General features: G+C 52.4%; 2 protein-coding genes across 5 annotated transcripts; one reads left to right on the top strand and one right to left on the bottom strand.

The window, feature by feature from the left end:
- Window positions 1-511: 511 nt before the first annotated feature.
- SHROOM1 (shroom family member 1) lies at window positions 512-12,140 on the top strand. Of its 4 annotated transcripts, none has more exons than XM_082378915.1 (8): window positions 512-1,063; window positions 4,517-5,527; window positions 5,619-5,674; window positions 5,899-6,108; window positions 6,307-6,879; window positions 6,968-7,109; window positions 7,190-7,462; window positions 7,583-11,338. In XM_082378915.1, the coding sequence occupies exons 2-8, from the start codon at window positions 4,559-4,561 to the stop codon at window positions 7,913-7,915; spliced, it is 2,556 nt and encodes an 851-aa protein (XP_082235041.1). In that variant the 5' UTR covers window positions 512-1,063; window positions 4,517-4,558; the 3' UTR covers window positions 7,916-11,338. The 4 variants fall into 4 exon arrangements, with proteins under 4 accessions (XP_082235041.1, XP_082235042.1, XP_082235043.1 ...); XM_082378916.1 differs by lacking the exon at window positions 7,583-11,338 and adding an exon at window positions 11,559-12,140 and having other exon boundaries at window positions 931-1,063; XM_082378917.1 differs by having other exon boundaries at window positions 931-1,063; window positions 8,141-11,338.
- A 1,608-nt stretch (window positions 12,141-13,748) lies between these two features.
- Window positions 13,749-22,160, bottom strand: SOWAHA (sosondowah ankyrin repeat domain family member A). Its single transcript, XM_082378940.1, has one exon. It carries the CDS (start codon window positions 16,975-16,977, stop codon window positions 15,268-15,270), a length of 1,710 nt encoding a protein of 569 aa, XP_082235066.1. The 5' UTR covers window positions 16,978-22,160; the 3' UTR covers window positions 13,749-15,267.
- Window positions 22,161-22,374: the final 214 nt, after the last annotated feature.

Genomic DNA, 22,374 nt, shown 5'->3' with positions numbered 1-22,374 from the left:
ACTCAGAGGGACAAGGACAGTGGCGGGTCTGCTTACTTAGCCAAACTTTCTGAAAGGAATGGGGGGCCCGTGTGGGCACCCGGCCTGGGCTTTCCCACAGAAGGGGTGGTCTGGACCCTCGGGGCTCGGGCCCGCGCGCTACCGGCGGTAAGAACGCGCTGGGCGGAGGCGGGCGGGCGAGCGCCTTGGTGGCCCTTCCCCTACTTTCCAGCTTCTTCAGCTGGAGCAAGAGGTCTGTGCCCGGCGGGGCAACGAGCGTCCAACCCCTGGACCCAGGTCTAGGCCGGCAAGCGGACACTACGAAGGGGCGGGCGGCTCCCGGGGTAGCGCCGCCGCTCCGCGCTCCCGCCCCCAGGAGCCGGACGTGGCGCCTCCCCCGCTGCAGCCGGAGCCTGGAGGTGGGGTCGGGAGCCCGAGGCCGGGACTCTGATGTCACCGCGCGGCCGCGGGCGCCCAGGAGCGCGTCTCGGGTTGGAGCTCAGGTACTCGGTGAGGCCGGGGGCCGGACGGCCGGGAGTGGGCGGCGGAATAGCCCTTCCCGGGGGCGGCAGGGCGAGCCCCGCCGCTAGGAGTGGGTGGGGTGGCTGGGGCGCCGCGGAGCAGCCCGCGCGTCGTTGGGTCTGGAGGGGTTGGGCTCCGCGCGGAGTCTGGTCTGCGCGAGTCAAGGCCCTGCGCGCTTGGCCCCTTCGCAGAGGGGTGGGGGGCGCAGAGCCGGCAACAGCGGGAGCTGCTGGGGGGCGCGCCCGGGGGACCCGAGCACGCAGTGGGGTCTCACCCTGCAACCTCCGGCTCTCGCCTTTCGACCGCGCAGCCACTGGGGAATCCTGGCCTCTCCGGTCCACGATCGCGCTGTCCCCTGCGCGCGTTCTGAGCCCTCCTTCCCCGACGGTGAACCCAACCAACAGGAAAGGCCGAGAAATGCGCCGGCCACGGGCCATCCGCTCTCCCAGCGTCCCCGAGGCCTCGCTCTCCAGCCGCACCGCGTGACTTTGTCGCCCCCTGTGGCCGCCAGGCCTGCGCCTCTTTCCTCCCTGGAGCGCCTCGACTCAGCTTGAAGCCCCAGGTATGTGGTACGATCTCGACCGCGGCTTCCTCTCCCCAAGTGCCGCCAGCATCCCGCGTTTCCTGACCGTGGCACAGAGCTAGAGTCTACGGAGACTGTACGTGTGGGCGGGAGCGAGCTGAGAGCAGACGCTTCGCGACGTGAGCTGTGGTGCTGACAGGCCGGGAGAATGGGGTGCCGGAGGGAACTGGGAGAGCCACGGAACTTACCAAAATGCCTGCCCTTCTAGACCTGGTCTGGAGTGGTGGAATTCAAGACACGGCCCAGGACCTAGAAACTCAGGCCGGCAGGGAGACTGCCGTGCAGGTAGCGCGGCAGTCTCCCTGCCGGACCATCCAGGAGGGGTGGCCTGGACAACCTCTCCATAAGAGAGGGCAGACGTGAGGTGGCCTTTGGGAAAGATATTATTTAATTCCTGATCATTGTTGATCATTTGAGGTTGTCTGCCTTTCTGGTTACCTTACCTGGATCTGCTTCCATTGCCTTTGTGTGATTTTACCCACTGGAAGCTGTCTTCATGGATTTCCCTAAGAACCTCTAATTAAAAACCTGGGTCTGCTTTCTTGCCTGGTCCAACCTCTCTCCTGAGGTCCAGACACACATCTCAACTTACCACCTGCTTGCCAGACTTGCCACAAACACTGCAAAGCCCACAGGCCCCAGACTGAGCACTGGATCCCTTGGCTAGTCCCCATCTCAGCTTCCTCATTCCTGGGACCGGCACCTCCACCTCCCCAGCCCCTAGCTCTGAACACGGAAGTCATCCTTGTCTCCTTTTCCTCTCTTTCTCTTTGATTCAGGTGATAAGTTTATCGCAAATGACCCCAATACTGCATGACCTCAATCTGGTGGTTTTCTAGCAGGGATTCCACGCTGCTCCCCCTGCCCTGACGGGGCTTGGCAAAAGGTTCTTTGAGTTCTAGCCTCTGGACTTACATTCAATGCAGGCACTGGCTCTGCAGCCCAGCCCACAGCTGACACTAATGCTGATGCTAGGGCTCCTGGCGTGTGGCTACTCCCAGCCAGAAGGCCTGGCTGAACTGCAAGAGGCTCCCTGCAGCCAGACAAGTGTGAAAACTCTTTGCTCTTTGGGCTGAGGCCCCAAAACACACTAAAGGAGCTGGACACTCCTGGCATAACAGGTTCTACAAAGGGCACAGTGTGAGCATCCTGCATGGGTATCAGGTGCTTGGGTTACCACTGCAAAAGCATCCTCGAGACAAGTTAAGGTCAATAAGAAAATGTACACACATTTTAGTTATCCATTTGAGCTGTTTTTATTTGGTGAACTCAGAATCCTTTAGCAGTCAGTAACTCACAAATAAGATAGAATTTTCAAGGCCTTTTTTGAGGAAACATCTTTGTATTAGAACAGTTACCCATGCCTATAGATGCAGCGAAAGTCAAGAATGGGTGGCATGAGCCAGGGTAAACAGTGCTCCCAAGCAGGGCTCAGAAGGATAGGAAGAGAGAGAGCTATTGTCTGGGTGGCTAGGGGTGGTTACCAAGAGGAGGTGACTGTCCTCCCAGGGGCTGCTACTCAGAGCAGCTTCTTGTCTTTCTGAAGTTCAGGGAGTATAAACTACTTTGCAAAAATGGTCCCCAAGCCTGAGTGAAGACCAACCTGCAGGGCTGGCCTTAGTGGGCACAAAGATGCCTCCAGGTGGGTGATGTCAAGATGTTCTGGTACCAGGTCAGCTAAGATCCCCTCCTGGGAATGTTGGAGGTACTGCTTCGCCCTTTTAGGAAACATCATATTCTCCCACCACTAACCTCCCTACCTGCCCTATCCAGCAATCTGTAGCATCTGGGGTCTCAGGGAATGGCGTAGAGGGTGATCCTGAGCTCCAAAAAGTGTCTGGAGGCTCACGTAAGTCTGTTTTTCAGTTTCCACCCAACTGTGGGCCACCCTCCTCTGCAATCCCAACCAAGCAGCTCAGGGAAGGCAAGCCCGCCCCCCACCCCACCCCCAAAGTCCCTATAGCCCATAGAGAGCCCTCAGTTCCCAAGACTCAAAGCTGCTTTCACCCCTGACCCAGGCACACCCACCTAGCTCCTCCCCTTGCTCCCCCTCCTGCCACTGGGGAAGTATTGATTTCTGGCCATTCCTGTTCCAAGCTGTGCTTGCCTGCTCTTTGATTCCTAATAACCTGAGTAACCCTGGTCAGTGTCCATGGGTGGCAACTGCCTCACCCATTCTGTCCCCTTTCTCAAAAAGACTAATAGGGAGAGAAAAGTGGGTAGAAGCAAAGAAGCCCTCAACCTTCTCCACCAAAGCCATCCCCATCTACTCCCTGAAAGGCTGCTCCTTTCCTTGTCATTCAACAAATACTTAACATCGACTACGTGCCAGGCACTGAGGGTACAGAGATGAGTAAGTGCAGGGCCTGTCCTCAGGAAGCTCAGGGGTGGGAATGGGGAGAGGGAATCAAAGCAAGCCAACAATCACAATGCAGGGCGATGAGTGCTGTGATGCAGGAAGCTCAGGACACTGCAGGGATCCCAAAGGGTCAGGAGACCTCTAAGCTGAGCCCTATAGGAGGAGCAAGAGTGGCAGGACAAAGAGGGGGTGAGCCTGTCATTCCTAGACAAAAGGCAGAGAGTCTCCCAAGCAGGGGCCATATTAGCCTGGAATCTGCCAGTATTTTGAAGAGGTGGGGGCGATTGTTTCCCATAGTGGAGGCTGGGCTTTGTTGGAGGCTCAGGCCCCTGGGGGCTGGGGGTGAACTGGCTTTCAGCAGGGTTTGCTTCTAGGAAATTGATTCTGGCTGCAGTAAGCTTGGAGGCAGGCCCAGATTCCAGGCAGGGCTCTCTGCCTCTTACCAGCTGTGTGCCTCTGGGCAAATCATTCCCCCTTCAGAACTTCAGTGTCCTCATCTGTGAAATGCAGACAGCAGTTGTGCGGTTCAAGATAAATATTTATTCAAAGCACCTGGAACATAACTGGCCCAGAGGGAGGGAGGAAGGCTGTGAAGCTGCCCCTGCCACCTGACCTGGGTCTTTCCCCCTCCTTTCTTGTCTCCCCTGTGATCTCAGATCGTTCTTGACCATTGTTTATCAGGGAAAGATCACATGGAGAAGCTAACAAAGCAGCCAGGAAGCAGCCAGGGTGGGACAGGGTTGGGGAGGGCAGGAGCATGGGTACATTCTCCGAGCTCCAGGAGGTGCCAGGGTAGAAGCCGGGGGCTGCGGGCCAGAAGAGCCCCAGCGGGGGATGTGCTAGTCGCCAGTTCCTTCCCCTGAGCTAAGGCCCTCAATCTCCAGAGTTGTTCCCCTGGTCCTACTGCCCTTGCCATTCCAGACTAGGGAGGTGGGGGGGGGCGGTGCCAGCGCTAATAAGGGTCGTGCGACTAGGGAGGGGATGTGTAAGCATGTCTGTGTTGAAGGTGCCAGAAGGTTGTCCTAACCCTAACGCGGAGCGCCTCACCCACCACCCCGTCTATGCTTTTCCAGGCCCCACGGAGCTGGCCAGCCTCCGCCCGCGTCCGCGCAGCCATGGAGGCTCTGGGTCCTGGAGGCGACTGCGCTTCGCCGGCCTCGTCCACTCGCAGCCTGGACCTGCGGCGGCTGTCCGCGCGCGCCGACTCGGCCTACAGCTCTTTCTCCGCCGCCTCCGGCGGTCCTGAGCCGCGCACGCCGTCGCCGGGGACCCACCAACTTCCCTACCTGGACTGGGACTACGTGCGCGTGGTGTGGGGCGGCCCGGCCCCCGCCGCCGGGCTTCGCACCTCCCCGCAGCCCCGGCCCGCGGCCGCCGCACGCAGTAGGCCTCGTCCCCCCGAGATCCGGGGGACCCCGGGGCCACTCAGCCGCCAGACCACCCCGCTGCTGTACGCGCTGGCGGCCGAGGCGGAGGCCGCGGCGCGGGCAGCCGAACCGCCCAGTCCGCCCGCGTCGCGGGCCGCCTACCGCCAGCGGCTGCAGGGCGCGCAGCGGCGAGTGCTCCGGGAGACGTCCTTCCAGCGCAAGGAGCTCCGCATGAGCCTGCCCGCCCGCCTGCGGCCCGCGGCCCCCGCGCGGCCCTCCGCCGCGCACCCGCGCTCCGCCTTGCTCAGCCACCCCGGCGGGGAAGCGGAGCCGGCGCGCCTCGGTGCTCCCGCGCCGGGAACCGCCGGCAGGGGACGCCTCGCCAACCAGCAGCGGAAGTGGTGCTTCTCAGAGCCGGGAAAGCTGGATCGCGTGGGTCGGGGCGGTGGATTGGCGGGGGAATGCTCGGGCGAGGCCTGCCCCAGCTCTGGCCTCGCCAGGCCGGAGACCCGGGAATGGCAGCAGCGGACGCTGGCAGAGTTCGAAGGTCACCAGATCAGATGGCTGCCTGCGACCCAGCCCCGAAGCATAGAGGACCCGAAACCCCGGGCCTTGAGGCTCAGCAATGCCTATAGGCCTGCCGGTCGGAGTCGGAGCGCTTCGGGGGAAGTCTTGTCCCCCTGGGGAAGTCCAGGAGGGGTCATGCCCATTGCCCAGGTATGGAAGATAGGGGCTGCAAGCTTGGCTTGGGGGCATCCAGAAGATTGAAAACTTGAGCAACATTTCATCCAACTGCTTGCCTTTCCAGGCTGTTCACCAAGGAGCAGAAACCCCCAGACCATTGTTTCAGACCAAACTTTCCAGGTGAGAGACATGGACCACTCTGGGGACTGAAAGCTGGGGGGAGGCAGCTTTCACAGCTCTTGCTCAAGAAGGAAGAGGGCCTCCCACTCACCCTCACTTTGAGCCTTCTGTCTTTTGCAAACCACATCCCCTAATCCCACCCCCAACACCCTACTGTCCCTCTGGTGCAGAACCAGAATCTTCCTTCCTGGTCCCTGTGGTCAGTGTGGGGTCCCTGCTTCCAGGTTCCTGGCTCAGAAGGAAGTTGCAGTGGTGTGTTCTGCAGAGGGCCTCCAGAGAAGTCCCTCTGACTGTGAGCAGAGGGCCTCAGAGAACTGCATCGTGTCTGCCCGGCTTCCATCCCTTCCTGATGATGAAGTTTTCCTGGAAGAAGCCCCGATGGTCAGAATGAGATCACCTGCAGACTCCCATGCTCCCCTGGGGCTCCCAAACAGGTGAATTCCCTCAGGCTTTCAAGCAGTGAGATACCCCCTTCCTACACACATCTACAAAATGCTGGAGGGGCAGGGAACCCTCTCCTGGCTGGTGGCTGGGAGCCAGGGGGGTGAGGTGGGGGAGGTAGATGGCCCTTGGAGGCCACCACTTATCTTTGGCCAGAGCTTTTTCTGATTTAGTGTCTCTTCCACTTCCAGTGTCCATGCCTCTGACCAGCAGTACGGAGCTGGCTTGGGTCAGAGGGCTGACCAGGCTATAATCCCCTCAGAGCAGCCCCTCCATGAGCACCCAGAGACTGAAGGGGCGGATGACTGTTGGCACGGGGTAAACAGTTCTGTGAGTGTCTCCAGGCCTACATGCTGTAGTCCCTCTGGGACTGCAAATGGTGACATCGCAACCTTTGACCCCACTGGACTGCTGACCACTGATCCCCCCACAGCTGCAGAGACTGACCCCCTCAAACCTCTCCCAGGTGATGCCCTGAGACCTCCAGGCAATGATACCCCGGGGCCTTCTGACCACACTGCCCAGGCTTGGGGCACTGGCCAGACTGGCTCCAGGTCAACATGGCCCAGTCCATGCCTCGAGGAGCTGGTTCAGGTGCTGGCCAGATTGGATCCCTCTCTGAGTGACACTCTCACCTCCTATCCCAGCCCAGAGCCATCCCTGGGCCTGCTGGATGGGCTGATTCCTTTAGCTGAGGTCTGGGCTGCAATGAGGCCAGCCTGTGGAGAGGCTGGAGAGGAAGCAGCTGGTACTTCTGAGTCAGGGTGAGTGAGGGGTACCAGGGACTCAGGGGATTCTAAGCCCCTGCAGCCTGGGGCAGGACGACCCAAGGAACTCTGGTTTTGTCCCCAGCTCTTACCTGCTTAACTCCACCCAGCGCCTGCCAGCTTCTCAGGAGGAGACAAGGCCTGAAAACCTTACCACCCACGCTGTGCCTGACGAGCCATGCGGCCCGGGTCTCCCCGAGCCAAATTACAGCATCCAAGCCAAGAAAGTGAGTGTGGAGGGGCTATTAGAGGCTGGGCTAAGTCAGGGCTCTGCCTCCAGACTTAAGTACCCACGCCCTCCCTGCAGGTGGAGCTGGCGGACCTCCTCCAAAAGACGCTAAGGGAGCTTCAGGCCGAGCAGGAGCAGCTGCAGGCAGCGGCCCAGGCTTGGGCCAGGCGCGGGGCTGCCCTGGAGGCCGCGGTCGGCCAGGCCTGTGCACCCCACGAGCTCGAGCGGTTCAGCCGGTTCATGGCCGACCTAGAGCGCGTGCTTGGCCTCCTGCTGCTGCTGGGCAGTCGCCTGGACCGCGTGCACCGCGCCCTGGCCCGGGCGGGCGCAGACGGCGACCCTGACGAGCAGGTAACGGGCTTGGGCTGGGGGAGGGCGGGGCGGTGAGGGGCCTGCGGGCTCCGGCTGGAAGCCTCCCGGGAGCGGCGGCGCCCTCGCCCCGCTCACGGCGCCCTCGCCCCGCGGCTCCAGGCCTCTCTGCTGCAGCGACTGGGGCTCCTGCAGCGGCAGCAGGAAGACGCCAAGGAGTTGAAGCAGCATGTGGCGCGGCGCGAGCGGGCCCTGCGCGAGGTGCTGGCGCGCGCACTGCCCGCCGACGAGCTGCGCGCCTATCGCGCCCTGTTGGTCGGCAAGGCCGCTGTTCTGGCCCAGCAGCGCAGCCTGGACGAGCGGGTCCGCCTCCTTCAGGACCAACTGGACACAGTCAGGACCGACCTTGGCCGTCGTCCTCCGACTCCCAGGCCGGCCTGGCCCCCAGGGACCCGTCCTCCGGATAAACCGCCCTTCCCCCCTCCCCTCATCTAGTTACAGGCGGTGGGGGTGAGGAGCATTGCCCCTGCCTCTCACCCACGTGAGTGGGATGACGCTGGTTTATTCGGTGCTTTTCCCTTGGGGTGGGGAAGACCCAGGCCCGGCCTTCCTGGGGTACTTTTTCCAAGTGTTCTCATGTGGCCTTACCGAAGTCTTGCGGATTATTTGGTAATTAACTTATGAATTTTAAAGTCTGCAGTATTTCCCCTTTTCCGTCAGGGTTGGTTGGAGGGAGAGGAGACAAGTCAGAGGAGCACTTCAATTTAAGATGCAAAATGGCCATTTTTTTCCCTCTCAATAAAAAGTTGATGTGAGAAGTGTGCCTATCGCCTGGAGCCTGGCTTGGAGGAGGGATCTTGTTTGCAAACTACAGACGCCTGCCAGACTAGAGCAGAAGACAGATTTGTTGGAGGACATCACTCAGGCCTGGGGATCCCTAGAAAGACTGAAGAAACAGGCTTGAAAACTGGAGGGGCCAAGCAGATGCTGTCACCAGTAGTCCCTAACTATTCTGGTGACTGCATTATTACCACGAAAGCCTAGGCCTGATTGGCTGAGGCCAGGTCTCTTTTGCTGGTTTTTACCCAAGCCTCCGACATGAGTAGTATAGTGGAAGTGGGGGACTGCCTCCCTTCAAGACTCAAGGGATAGGGAACTTCCCCAAATGGAAAATGGATTCAGATGTTTTGCTGCCTAAAAACCCTGATGAATGTCAAGTACACTTGGACATTTGGGGACATTCATTCCAAGACCCAGAAAGAACTTTCTTCCTCTTCCAATTATGTTGGATAATTGGATAAACTGAATTTATCCGCCTTTCCTTTAGAGTCCCCACTAGGTCACCCAGGCTTAAGGAGGGCAGTTGGGGGGATGGGAGCTGAAGGCGAGTCATGGGGGACCTGGAGACCTATTATTGTGGGATGGTGCTGAGGACCTGCAGAGGCAGCTTTTCTTGTGTTCTGGAGATGCCAGTTTGGGGATGGGCTAAGGTTGGGAGTTAAGGGCTAGAGTGCTATGAAACAGGACACACACTCCCCTCTGTTTGTGTGTCAGTCCTGTGTACATAGAATCAATGTTCAGTTCTCAAATATACATTGAAAATCTGCCTTAGTATTTGTAGCTGCTAAGGCCAGGGACAAGAACATGCTTCATGTAAATGTTCAGTGCATTTTTGGAAGCTGGGCACATTAATAGGCATGTGTATGTGTATCTAAAGCCAACAGACCTCAAAGTGAGAAATCTCTGCTTCTGGGCTCGTTTTCTGATGCATATTTCACTAAGTGCAACTGGTTGGGAATTTTAAATGGTCGTATTCATGCCAAAAGCATTAGTTATAACAGTCGCGCTATTGAGCACAGAACAATGCTCGCATTGTGCCTTTTTATAAAAAACATATGGGGCTCCTGCTGATTCTAACATTATGCTTTGCTTTTCTCCTTTGAACGCTGTGGGCGGGGCCTCCGCTCCAATATCCTCTGCCTAGCAGGGCAGCTCGCTTCGAGACGCGTTCTGGATGGAATCTACTTATTTCTGGCTTTTGCCTTGTACAGTCCCCATTGCATTCTCCCATTGTGATATACTTAGAAACACACTTAACGTCGTCCATTAGGCCAGTGGAAATGGTGTATTTCAGACAAAACACTCCCAGCCCGGGATGGGCATGAGAAGCAGCGTCTGCCATTGTCTGGTTAAACTGCACTTTGGTTCTTTGCTGGTTTTTGCCATGGGGAAATATGAGGCTTCTGTGCTTGTCTCTACCAGATGGAGGGGGCCCACAAAAGTAGGGCCACAACCCCTGCGCCTGTCCTTCCATTTTGCCTCCGTCTCCTTCCTGCCCCAGTTTATCTCCCTTCCACACCCCGTTATTCCTTCAGAGGGCAAGAATGAGCTCAGCATACGCGTTCGATATTGGCATCACAGACTAAGACTAGGGGTGGGGTGGGGGCCAGTACCAGAAGTCCGGTGAATTCCACCCTCCTGGACACTGCCAGCAGAGGGCACTGTTTTCCTCATGATGAAAGCTTCTAGCCACGCTTTACCACCCGCAGCCTCCCCAGCTACCAGGCCCTCTGGGCCAGCCACAGGGACGTTGCCTTGTCCTGAGCAGTGTCCCTGTTGGACGTGAAGGCTGGGGCTAAGCCTTTGTGTCTGTCGGAAAGAAATCCCGGCCCGCCAGTTATGGGAAGGTTGGCTCCCTTTCCTTTGCCACTAGGCCTTCGTTCGAAAGTCGTTGGCTAATGAGGAGTGGGAAGGGGGAGGCTGGGGGTGTTGATCTCGAGGACCAGTATCAAAAAGAGCCTTACGTAGTTCCCCACGGTGGAAAACAGGGTTTCTTGGGTCTCTGTTGGGGTTTCTGTCCGCACCTCCCCAAGCCGCCCGCGCCCGCCGCCGCCGCCTGCTGGTCCCGCCCCCAGCCCTGAGGCCTGCAGCGCCCCGCCCCGATTGAGCAGAGCGCGGTTGTTGCCTGGCAACTGGCAGCCCCGGGGCCTCCCTCCTCTCCTACTCGCCTCATCCCGCCCCACGCCGTTCCTAATATGGATGTAATTAGTGCACTTTTTACCTTCTGACTGTAAATTGGAAACAGTAGGGAAGCAAGGTGCCGTGGTGCCCAGACCGACGCGCAGTCTGGCTGGAGCAGCCTGCTCCTCACACCACGTACCTCGGCGAGCGGCTGGCGTGAACCTCAGGCATCCTCACGGGAACAGATTACCTTGCTGTTCAGTCACGTGTAATTCAGAAGCTTACGAGGACATTTAGGTCAAATGTGGTTGAGGACCGCAGAGAGAAGAGGTGAAATGCTGTAAAGCAATCCTCCCAACGACCCCGTAGCGTTACTGTCACAGCCTAGCTACAGTTTAGACGGACAGTCATGATGGGTGTTTACCTGTTGTCTTTGAAACTTAAGTCAGCACTGACTGCTCACTAGGAGGACTTTTTCCTCCCCTTCTTGAGGAGAGGTCCAGACATCTCTCTCTCTCCTCCTCCTCTTCCCTCTCTCCCTCTCTCTCCCTCTCTCACTATCTCTTCCTTATTTCCTCTTTCCTGTAGTAATATCTGAGGCCACCTCTGCTCCACAGGTTCAAGTCCAGGGGTGTGGCAGTTCTGGAAAGGTGACTCCAGCCACAGAGGTTCAAGGCAAAAAGCTGTCTGGAGAGCGACAGAGTCTATTTATTAAACCATTTTAAAAGGTCAAATAATTTCTTCCAGCAAAAGGCAAAGAAAAGGGGGGAAATATGGGTCCGGGGTAGGCCCAGCTTTAAAACCGTGTGTGGAGGGGTGCTTCCAGTCCAGAAGGCTGAATGACTGCTTGTTTAGGACTGGAAGTTGGGGGCAGGGATGCTAGAGGAATGTGCATTAAGAAAGGCATTGTGATATTTTAAATAAAGCGATATTTCCCTTTTGTGGGGAAACATTTTTCCTAGTAGAGTCAATGTTGTTGTTTATATATACAAATACTAACATGGTAAAAGAATGGTGATCATGTAGAACAACGTCACGAATCAGAGATATTTGGTTTTGGAATGCAGCCAGATATCCCTTTGGGACCAACTCGGCACTCCTGGTAATATTTCAGGATGGTGTTGCAGTTCACAGACGACTTTACCTACTCATTCCCTGTGTTCCTTCCTCCCCACAGCCTGTAGGATATGTACTGCCAGTTCCACAGAGAGGGAGATGGAGCTTGGAGACTTGGGTGACTTGCCTAAGGTCACTAAATGAATAAAGAGCTGAGATGAGACCACCTTGCTTTTCTGCAACTGGATACTGTAATGGAAAAGAGCAACAGGATGCCATCCTGACTGTGAGAGTTACTAGCTGTGAGGCCTGTACAAGTTACTTACAGTTTCTCTAAGCTTCAGTTTCCTCACTTTAAAAATCAAGATACTAACAGTGCATACCTTGTAAGGTGGTAGTTAATACCTGCAAAGTGTTTACAACTGTGCCTGGGACTTAGTAAACACAGGTCATATATGTGTTACCCATACCCTGGTCTCTATTAGGTTAGTAACATGTGCTCAAGAACAACCTCCAGGGACTTCCCTGGTGGTCCAGTGGGTAAGACTCCACGCTCCCAATGCAGGGGGCCCAGGTTCAATCCCTGGTCGGGGAGCTAGATCCCACATGCAGGCTGCAACTGAGAGTCTGCATGCCGCAACTAAAGATCCCACGTGCCACAACTAAGACCCAGTGCAGCCAAAATAAATATTTTTTAAAAAAGAAAAAAGAACAGCTTCCATCTTCCTTAGAGGAAATGTACAATTGTATTAAAAACTTGCTGGGGCTTCCCTGGTGGCGCAGTGGTTGAGAATCCGCCTGCCAATGCAGGGGACACAGGTTCGAGCCCTGGTCTGGGAAGATCCCACATGCCACGGAGCAACTAGGCCCGTGAGCCACAACTACTGAGCCTGCGCGTCTGGAACCTGTGCTCCGCAACAAGAGAGGCCGCGATAGTGAGAGGCCCGCGCACCGCAATGAAGAGTGGCGCCCGCTTGCCGCAACTAGAGAAAGCCCTCGCACAGAAACAAAGACCCAACACAGCCAAAAAAAAAAAAAAAAATTAAAAAAAAAAAAGCTTGCTGTGGGGGCTTCCCTGGTGGTGCAGTGGTTAAGAATCCGCTGGCCAATGCAGGGGACACGGGTTCGAGTCCTGGTCCAGGATGATCCCACATGCCCCAGAGCAGCTAAGCCCGTGCGCCACAACTACGGAAGCCTGCGTGCCTAGAGCCTGCGAGCCACAACTACCGAAGCCTGCACGCCTAGAGCCCGTGCTCCTCAACAAGAGAAGCCACCGCAATGAGAAGCCCACGCACCGCAATGAAAAAGTAGCCCCCACTCACTGCAACTAGAGAAAGCCCGCGCGCAGCAACAAAGACCTGGTGCGGCCAAAGAATAAAAATAAAAATAAAAAGCTTGCTGTGGACATGACTCATACACATCTACATCAGCGATTAACTCTTGCCCCATTAAGAGGAGTGATTCTGTTCCCTGTGATAATTTTAACCAGGTAAATTACCTTAACCAATGAACAACTATTTTTTTGTCAGTTGTTGGAAATATCCTTCCACAGGTGTACCTCCTGTTAGTCAGATATTGTTCTTGAAAACTTTCCATATGCATATCAACTGTAATTTCCTACTGACTTACAGTTTCAGAAAGTTTTAGCCTGCAAGGGAAAAGCAGTGGTTTCTAACACCTGAATTTTAGGCTTATTGATCCTAAACTCTTGCCAAATGTTTTTATTTCACTGGGCAGGCTTGCAGCACACCCTTCTGAAACACAAAGATTCTTCTGGCGGTTCAAGAACCCTCCTCTGATTTAAGTGTGCCATAAACATTAGTTATTGTTATTACTACTTTGCAGGTTTACATTTTGTCTTTCTCAAAGCTGGTCATCCCTGTGTGTGTGACCTTTGTTACCTGTCTCAGTCAAGCCTCTCTTTTACCATGAAAAATCTCTAATATTTTATCCTGTCCTAGACCTTCAGCTACTGAGATTGCTTTAATTATTACCTCCTGTCTTTTTTTTTTTTTTTTTTGGCAGAGGGAGAAGATTTAATTTTCATTTTGAAATAATTTATGCAGCTTAGCTAGAGTTCCAAGCAAGGAAGGTGGGAGAGGTCAGATCCGGGCCTACATTTACCTACAGTTTTTGGCTACCATATCCATGTTTGGTTGACTCCTTTATTTTGCAGAGAAATCCAAATTCTTTCAATAGTAGAATGCTTGAAAGAGGCAGAAGGATGAGGAGAAAAGAAGTGAAAAGAAAAGCAAAATACAGTAGCAAGTACTGTAGAATGTTTAAGGGAAGTACATCATCACACAAGCAGGAACAAAATGGGAGACTTTATTTCATTGCTTAAATCAGAACATTCCATGAAAGACTGCCTTAAATTATTTCAGAGGCCTCACTGATACATATATGGGAGGGGAGCCCCAGTACCCTGTGCCACAAAAACTATTTGGTATAACTAATGACATGCAAACCCAATTTGCAAAAGCAGAGCATTATTACAATATGATATAAAAAGGTTGGTTGAGCAAATAGATTCCACATCTTTAAAATGGCAAAAGAGCCATTTTAATTACACTGTGTTGAACCTGAGAAATCTTGGCAATACTTAAAACCTTCTCAATTACAAATAGGAGCAAAGATACAGATGAATCAAGCCACCCCTCTCTAAGGTCACTGAGCAAGGAGATTCTGCATTTGCTATTTTGGAATAAGTTGTTTGCTTTCAGATGGCTTCTTAAAATGGATATCACATACCTTTCGCTTGTACGGAACTTTCATAGAAAATAGTTGCTCCTTAATTGTATCTGTTACTATTTAACCAGTGATTTTTCTAGTGTTATGCTATGACATTTTTTTCTTTGAATGTTCACCTACTGCACTGAAAGGCTCAGCTGGATTTGAAAGCCACAGATTCAGAAATATGGCACAATGGTGCAATTCACAAATAAATCACACTTTAAAAAATTAAATATTCATGCCATATCAAAGTAGCCAGCCACCAGTGCCAAAGACACACGTTTATATTTCACCATAAAGACAACCACAAATTAAAAGTATTTGCCAAAGTATCTCTTTTCTCTCATTGTTAAATCACTTTTACTCCCAAGATGTACTTGTTTTCTAATATTTAGCATTCTCAGTACAACTGAAATTAATTACATTCACAATGGTCACATTCTGTGTTCAAGAGTCTCTGGAATCTTGATTGCCTAAAATGAGGTAGATAACCATTCAAGGGTTTTGTTGGTTGGGACTAATTTCCTTTAGATCTTGATCATCTTTTTTTTTTTTTTTTAATAGAATTCCAAAATATTTAGCAAAAGATTGAAAATGTCTGAGCATTTTGGAAAAATATACTTTCAAAAGGTTTTTTTATGAAAGTTGTTTTACCTCATTTCAATTTAAAAACAGGATAAAAGCATCAAATTACAAAAGCACTACATATCTTAAAGCTGACAATCCATCATCACACAAAGCTCTAATTCTGGCTTGGGAGTATATAGATGCAGAGGCATCGGGTTAAATCATTCAGGGGCCAGACCAGCTGCTGCCCCTTAACCTTTGATACTAAATTTCAAATTTCCTCTAAAGTTCAATCCTGACTTCTGTAGTTCTTCATAGGAGGCTCTCACTGAGATCTTGAATCCCATCTCTGGAGAAAGATCAAGCTTCAGACAGAAGCTGGAGGCGTAGGCCCACTTGGGTAAAACAGGCTGCAGTGGACAAAGTTGGAAACAAGATGGAGCCGAAGGTGTCGGACCGCCGTCTTGGGCAGGCTTAGACTGTGAGAGGCAGGCCCGATTAGAGCAACTAAGCCGTAGCCTCGGGAACCGTCAGGTTGCTGGGGGTAGGCTGGGTACTAGACCAGCCAAGGGCCCCGGAGTGGGTCGACGGGAGATTTCTGAAAAGACCTGCAGACTACTGCGGGTTTTTGTCTTTTTACGAGGAGCCATGGGCGAGGCACCCAAGAATTTGCTTAAGGAGCCCGACTTCCTCATGCCTCGAGCCAGATCCTGGAGCATCAGGTCGTCGGCCAGGACGCCCAGAAACGCGCTGGTGGTGGAACTGAGGATGGTGGCGGCCACCTGCACCGGGCGCCGGGCCGCAGAACTGCCACTACCACCACCGGTCGCATCGGGCTCGGTAGAGCTTCGCAGGCCGGGGTCGCCAAGTAGGCGGCGCAGAGCATACGAGGCGCCGGACGGCAGGTACTGGTAAGCGCGCCTCCCGCTGTGGTCACGCACGTGCACCTGCGCACCTAATCGGACCACCAGCAGCACCGCTGCATCCTCGTGGCCATGCAGAGCCGCCAGGTGCAGCGGCGTGTAGCCACCGTGTGAGCGCGCGTTCACGTCGACCCGCGCGCCTCCACGCCGCGCGATCTCCACCAGCTGCTGCACCATCTCGAGGTCGCCACTCTTGGCGGCCCAATGCAGGGCCGTGAAACCAGACATGAAGTCGCGTTTGGCCGCCAGGCCGAGGTCGCGCAGCAGCAGCCCGTGCAGCTGGTGGGTCCAACGGCCCCCGGCAGCCCGCACTAGCCACTCGTGTTCGGCCGGCTCCAGGGGTACGGCGGACGGCGGCGGTGCGGCGGGCACCTCCTCGGTGTCGGGGCTCAGCAGGCGAGGGCCGGCGCGCGACAGGCGCCTCAGGTGCGGGGAGCGGCCGGGGCCCAGGCTGAGGCCCAGGCCGGACTCCTCTACTGAGAGCCGCCGCAGCAGCAGAGGGGAGCTCCGTGGGCTGGGCTCCTCCGACAGCTGCCGACGCAGGCCCTGCTCCTCCGCCCGGAGCCGCAGCGCCGCGGGGCCCGGGACGCAGCGCACCGGCAGCATGCAGGGCTTTTGCGGCAGCGCGCGCGGAGGGGGTGGTGGCGGCCCTTTTGAAAGCCCAGGCGCAGGTTCCGGGTCTGGCGGTTCTGCATGGGGCAAAGCTGCCTCCGACGGTGCCGTGGACGGTGGGGCTACGTCTGCAGAGAGTTCCTCGGAGGGCTGGGCCAGCTCAAAGGCTGTAATCTGGGGGTCCGAGGGCATCCCTGACTGCCGGGCTGGGACTAACAGCAGCCCCTTAGTCAGCTGAGTGGGCTCAGAAGCCGGAGCCCCGGGGGTGTCCTGTGGCTCTGATGGCGGAGCCGGGTCCTCAGGTGGTTCCACCGCCCTCTGCGCGGAGGCCAAGGATGGAGCCCCCGAAGCAGCGGTTTCCCCCTGTGAGACGGAGGTGATCTTCGACGGCGGGGCTGATGCCCCCGGGGTGCTCGGGAAGCAGGAGGGTAGGGGCTCTGGTCCCTCCCGGGGCCGCGGCTTCTTCCTCAGCACCACAAATTTGACGCCGTCGAGCTCCTTCACCACGGCCACGTCGTTGACAAACTGCTTGAAACGGTCCCTGCGGGCGGCGCGGCCGCGTGGGTCGCCGGCATCCAGCAGCGGCTTGAAGCGGCTCAGCAGCTCAGAGTTGCGCACCTTTCCGCCGTTCTCCTGCAGAAAGCCCAGCACTGCCGCCTGGCTCACCCCGGCGGCCGCAGCGGCCGCGGCCGCGGCCAGCGCCATGGTCAGTCCGGTCCCGCAGGGGAGGCGGGGCCTCCCCCTCCCACCGACCAGCTGTTCCCGGTTGCTGGGCAGGTGGACGTCGCGGCGCCAGCTGGGACGCACTGGAGCCGGGGTTCCAGGAGTCACGTCCGCCTCGGCCAGGCTCACCTGATCGTTTTCAACGAGGCGTAACGGGCGTGTCCCTGACGCTGAACCTCGGTCATGCCTGCGCCGCGGGGCCCGGCAGTCTCCTGGAAAAAGGAGCTGGGGGCCGCGGCGCGCGCCCCCCGCCGCCGCCCCGCGGGGCTCCCAGTCTTCGGGGGTAGGTTTCTGCCTTTATATTCTGTCCAATGGGCGCTGGGCTCCATCCCCCGTGCGCGGTGCTCGCCTTACCGGTGACAGCTGCCACCAGGGACGCGGTGGGAGTGGGGGAGCGGAAATTCTCCACCGCCCCTCCCAACTCGGGAATTAAAGGCGCAGTGCCAGGCTCGGCTCTGGGTTGCTAGGTGGGTGTGTTCCCCAGGGATGCCGCGGTCGACCGGCGAGGCAAGGATTTTTATTCCTTTCAGAAATATTTAACCACCACAAAATACCGGGCGATTGCTTAAAAGCAATAATTTATTTAAAGATCATCAATACCTCTTGAATTGTTGATTGCGTTTCACATAGGAAAACGGCTTCATGCAACTTGCAATAAAGACAATTTGCTGTGCGTGGCAATGCATGTCACCCGAGGTTTAGAATTTTCTTATGATAAAATAATACATTTTCACATTGAGTTTGGGGAATAAAACCACAGGAAAACGTAAAGAAGGAAAAATATCACTTGAAATCACCATTAACATTTTGACTATTTTTCTTCTCCCTCCCCCATACACATGCATATACATGTTTATGCTTTAAAATATGAAAGTAAAATTGGAATCATGCTATGTTTTTAAAAGTTCACTTACTCCACAAGTATTTGTTGCTCACCTAGTTTGTGCCAGTACTTTTTCAGACTGTGATACATCGATTAGCAAGACAGATAAAAACCCCTGACCTAATGGAGCTCCCATAGCGGGCTGGGGGGAAGGTGGGGAGGGACAAAGAGAAGTGATATGGTAATCTGAAAATTGTATAATATGCTAGAGAAATACTATGGAAAAAATAAAGCAGAGTAAAATAGAGGGGCAGGTTGCAAGTTTGAACCCTGTGTTTAGGGGGTAGGACTCACTGTGAAGGCCACAATTAAGCAAGGACTTGAAGAGATCAGGGACTTAAGTAGCTACGTAGGAGAAGAAGCTTTTTCAGCAGAGAGACCAGCCAGGGCAAAGGTGGGATCAATTTCTTAACTTACAAACACAGTACTACAAATATATAATCAGAGGCACCTAGTACTTAAAGAGAGCAAGACTCTGGAATCTTGCTCTCTTGCACTTTTTTTTTTTAATTAATTTTTATTGGCGTATAGTTGCTTCACAATGTTGTGTTAGTTTCTACTGTACAGCAAAGTGAATCAGCTATACGTACACATATATCCCCTCTTTTCTGAATTTCCTTCCCATTTAGGTCACCGCAGAGCACTGAGTAGAGTTCCCTGTGCTATACAATAGGTTCTCATTAGTTATCTAGTTTATGCATAGTATCAGGAGTGTATATATGTCAATCCCAATCTCCCAATTCATTCCACCCAAAATGCCACACTTGAGTGTTAGCTCTACATTGAGCTACTTGCTTGACCTCTCCGTGCCTCAATTTTCTTATCTGTGAAGGGGGAGAATGACAATAATTACACTTACCTCAACAAGTTGTTGTGAGGATTCTGTGAGAAAGTAAACATAAAGCACTTAGAACAATGCTTGGCCCACAGTAAACATTCAAATTATTGGTAGTAGTATAACCACTACTATTATTCTTACTCATTGAAAAAAAAAAAAGAGAGAGAACGGTCTTCCCTCGTGACGCAGTGGTTAAGAATCTGCCTGCCAATGCAGGGGACACGGGTTTGAGCCCTGCTCGGGGAAGATCCCACATGCCGTGGAGCAACTAAGCCCGTGTGCCACAACTACTGAGCCTGCGCTCTAGAGCCTGCGAGCCACAACTACTGAAGCCCGCGCGCCTAGAGCCCGTGCTCTGCAACAAGAGAAGCCACCCAACGAGAAGTCCGCGCACCACAACGAAGAGTAGCCCCCACTCGCCGCAACTAGAGAAAAGCCCCCGCACAGCAACAAAGACCAAAAGCAGTGAGCGGGGGCTACTCTTCGTTGTGGTGCGCAGGCTTCTCATTGTGGTGGCTTCTCTGGTTGCAGAGCACAGGCTCTAGGCGCGTGGGTTTCGGTAGATGTGGTGTGGGCTCAGTAGTTGTGGCTCATGGGCTGTAGAGCGCAGGCTCAGTAGTTGTGGCACCCGGGCTTTGTTGCTTAGCGGCATGTGGGATCTTCCTGGACCAGGGCTCGAACCCTTGTGCCCTGCACTGGCAGGCGGATTCTTAACCACTGCGCCAGCAGGGAAGCCCAATTTCTGTCTTCAGTTCTGTTTCCAGAATGCATTCAATTTAATCTTCTTTGCAACCTCGTTTTATACTATATTGTGAGCATTTGCCCTAATGACAGTAACTATTCTTTAAAAAATATATGATTTTTTTAATGACAGCATCACATATATATAGTAATACACTTTAATTGTTTTCTTACATTTAATAGTCTACATTGTTTCTGGTTTTTAATTCTTATGGATGGTGTTGCTTATGTATAAAACTTTGTGCACATTTCTGATTAATTCCTTAGGATAGAATCCTACAAGTAGAATTACTAGGTTAAAGGGAATTAATTATTTTAAAAACTCTTGGAAACTTTTCACTAAGTTGTTTTCCAGAAAAGTTACAGCCCCATGAAATTCCCTTGTCTTTCCCTCACTGACATTGAGTAATATCTTTTCGTTTGTCATTTTGAAAGTCAAAAAATTTGTATCTCATTCTAATTTCCATTTATTTTATTACTAATGAAGTTAAACTTTCCCCCTCGTATTTATTGTCTTTGATTTGTTCTTTTGTGACTTTCCCTTTTCCCCATTTACCCATATTTTCTTGTTGATATGTAGTTATTAACCCTTTATTATATATGTTGTAAATATTTTCCCATTTTGTCGTTTGTCCTTTAATTTTGTTTTCTGATGACACTTTCATTTTTAGACAACTAGTTTTTAATTGCAAATATTGTATCCTTTTAGCTTAAGACTATAAGTGAAAAATACAAAGGTACATCTCCCTTTTAAAGAACTTTTAGCACCAGTTTACCCTGTAGCACCAAGCAGTCTACAACAGAATGACAACAGTATCCTTGGGGAAAGTCCTTGTGTTTTTACCATAGAATTATAAATGTAATCAGCTATCATTTCTCTTTAAATATTACCCCTTCTTTAAACCCAGCTCAAATCCCACCTCGGTCAGGTCTTCTGCAACTGCCCCAGGTGTATCATCCTCTTCACTCTTCTGTAATTTATTTCAATGAACATCTATTGGCTATCTTTGGGTGCAAGGCAGTGAGCCAAGTCTTCTGGGAAGAAGACATAACCTTCCTTTGAACAGCTTACTGCTTAGTGGAGAGAAAAACATAACTAATTGTGTTACATGTCCAAATGAAATGAATGCTCTTTGTGCTTTCTAGCAGGTAGATTCTAAGAGAGGCACCTGGGAAAACCTTCAAGAGACAGGCTGTGAGAACAAGACGGGGAGGGCTTGGAAGTTGGACTGTGAAGGCTGAATTCAGGGTAAAGAGTGTCTAGTGTGTTTTCTATTTAGGGTATGTGTCAGAGACACAGAAGAAGATAATGTTTGAAAAGTAATCTGGGGTCATGGATGGAGGACCTTATATGCTAGTTTGGACTTTATCCTGTTTGCAGTAGAATGCCATGGAAACCTTTCTTCTTTTTTCTTTTTAAAAAGTAGCTTTAATTATTTCCTGATTATAACATTAATAATGATGTTTTCCCAATTCTCAGTAGTTTCCAAAATATGGAAAGAACAGATCACATGTTAGAGAGAACCACTCTTAATATTTTTTGGTTTATTCTCTGAGGTTTTCTATTTACATCCATAGATATATAAACAGCCATATATACTGTTCTACACAGATAGAATTAGACCACTAATTGTTCCATAACCAATGCTCCCTTAGCCTGTTGTAACCAGTGCTGATGTGGTGAATGGGTGGAGGAGGGGGCTCTGGAGAGGTGATGACAGGGTCCCTGTGAGAGATGGTGAGGGCCATCCAGCTAGGGCAGAAAGACAGGGATGGGTGACAAAGAAGTTTCAGGAGGAGAACTTGCATTATATTGCCTGTTTTCATTTTTAAAGTCACATTTCCTTCGTTGCCATTTTCATGTCAATAGCTACTTTTTATATTTTATTTTCTTAGCTTTTTCAGGACAAATTGTTGGGTCCCTTGGAAAAATCACTTCCATGATCTCATAGGTAGTGGAGCCTCAATGAACTTGGAATTTGTTACTGCCCCCTCTCCCCAAGGGGAGGAGGGAGAAGATTCCCCTGTTAAAGATCATTATTGATTTTTGTGGTTTGAGCTCCTTCTGACTATGATCACTAAGAATAGGCAAGAGATTAAATACTTTGCTTGTACTGAATTGCTGGTACAAGCAAAGTTTACTGACAATGCTTAACAGGCTTCAGGCTCTGAGCTATACAAAGAAATGTGCCCAAGGTCACAGTTAATAATTGGCTGAGCCCAAACTCAAACCCCAACCTGTCTGATTCCAAAGCTCATGCTCATTCACTGTGCAAAATTGGATCACCAGTACTTAAGACTGATGTTCTGTATGTTTAATAAATAAAGTAGGGAAGAAGTCGTCAAATAAAAATCTAGCTTAAACCTTTATACTTGTGCATCTGAACGTACTCTGCTTTAATATTTTAAATGATTAGTTTATAGTTTGAGGAGACATTAGGATGAGGATGCCAATGACATCCAGTTCCCCAGGCTGCTTTTAAATTTTGGTGCCTTGCTGCCAGTGAGGCCATCGAATCAATTCTTCCAGTGACCCAGAAGTTTGCCAGTAAACATTAGGAAAATCAAACATAAAATGTATATTTATAGCAAGGGTAAAATTCTATAATGTGTTTTGAACATGGGAGAAAGCAACAAGGACATTTTTTTCCTATCTCAGTAACTTAAATTTGGAGGAGGTCAGGGAAGACGGCCCTTTGCATTTTTAAAGGCACATTTAAAAAAATATATAAAATTAAAACCCTTCATAACTGTATTATATTGTGTTATGTTACATTGTTATATTATGTTATATTGCATTGCCTCTTCCAACCCACAATCTGCTCTGAACTCCATGCCTGAGCCCCATAGAGAGCCGTAGTGGAGGCTTTATGTTTCCAACTGTCTTGTCCCTGTCATGGTGGTGTGAATAGGCCCC

This window comes from Balaenoptera borealis (genome assembly GCF_965194805.1).
Source record: "Balaenoptera borealis genome assembly, chromosome: 2".
NCBI classification, from domain to species: domain Eukaryota; kingdom Metazoa; phylum Chordata; class Mammalia; order Artiodactyla; family Balaenopteridae; genus Balaenoptera; species Balaenoptera borealis.
This window is presented reverse-complemented; position numbering and strand designations above follow the sequence as displayed.

What these genes read in the sequence shown, in the direction of transcription:
- SHROOM1 (XM_082378915.1), top strand. Translation starts at nt 4,559, where the DNA reads ATGGAGGCTCTGGGTCCTGGAGGCGACTGCGCTTCGCCGGCCTCGTCC. An exon ending in CCCCTGGGGCTCCCAAACAG is followed by an intron (nt 6,109 to 6,306) that starts GTGAATTCCCTC and finishes TTCCACTTCCAG; the next exon opens with TGTCCATGCCTCTGACCAGC. An exon ending in ACAGCATCCAAGCCAAGAAA is followed by an intron (nt 7,110 to 7,189) that starts GTGAGTGTGGAG and finishes CCCTCCCTGCAG; the next exon opens with GTGGAGCTGGCGGACCTCCT.
- SOWAHA (XM_082378940.1), bottom strand. Translation starts at nt 16,977, where the DNA reads ATGGCGCTGGCCGCGGCCGCGGCCGCTGCGGCCGCCGGGGTGAGCCAG.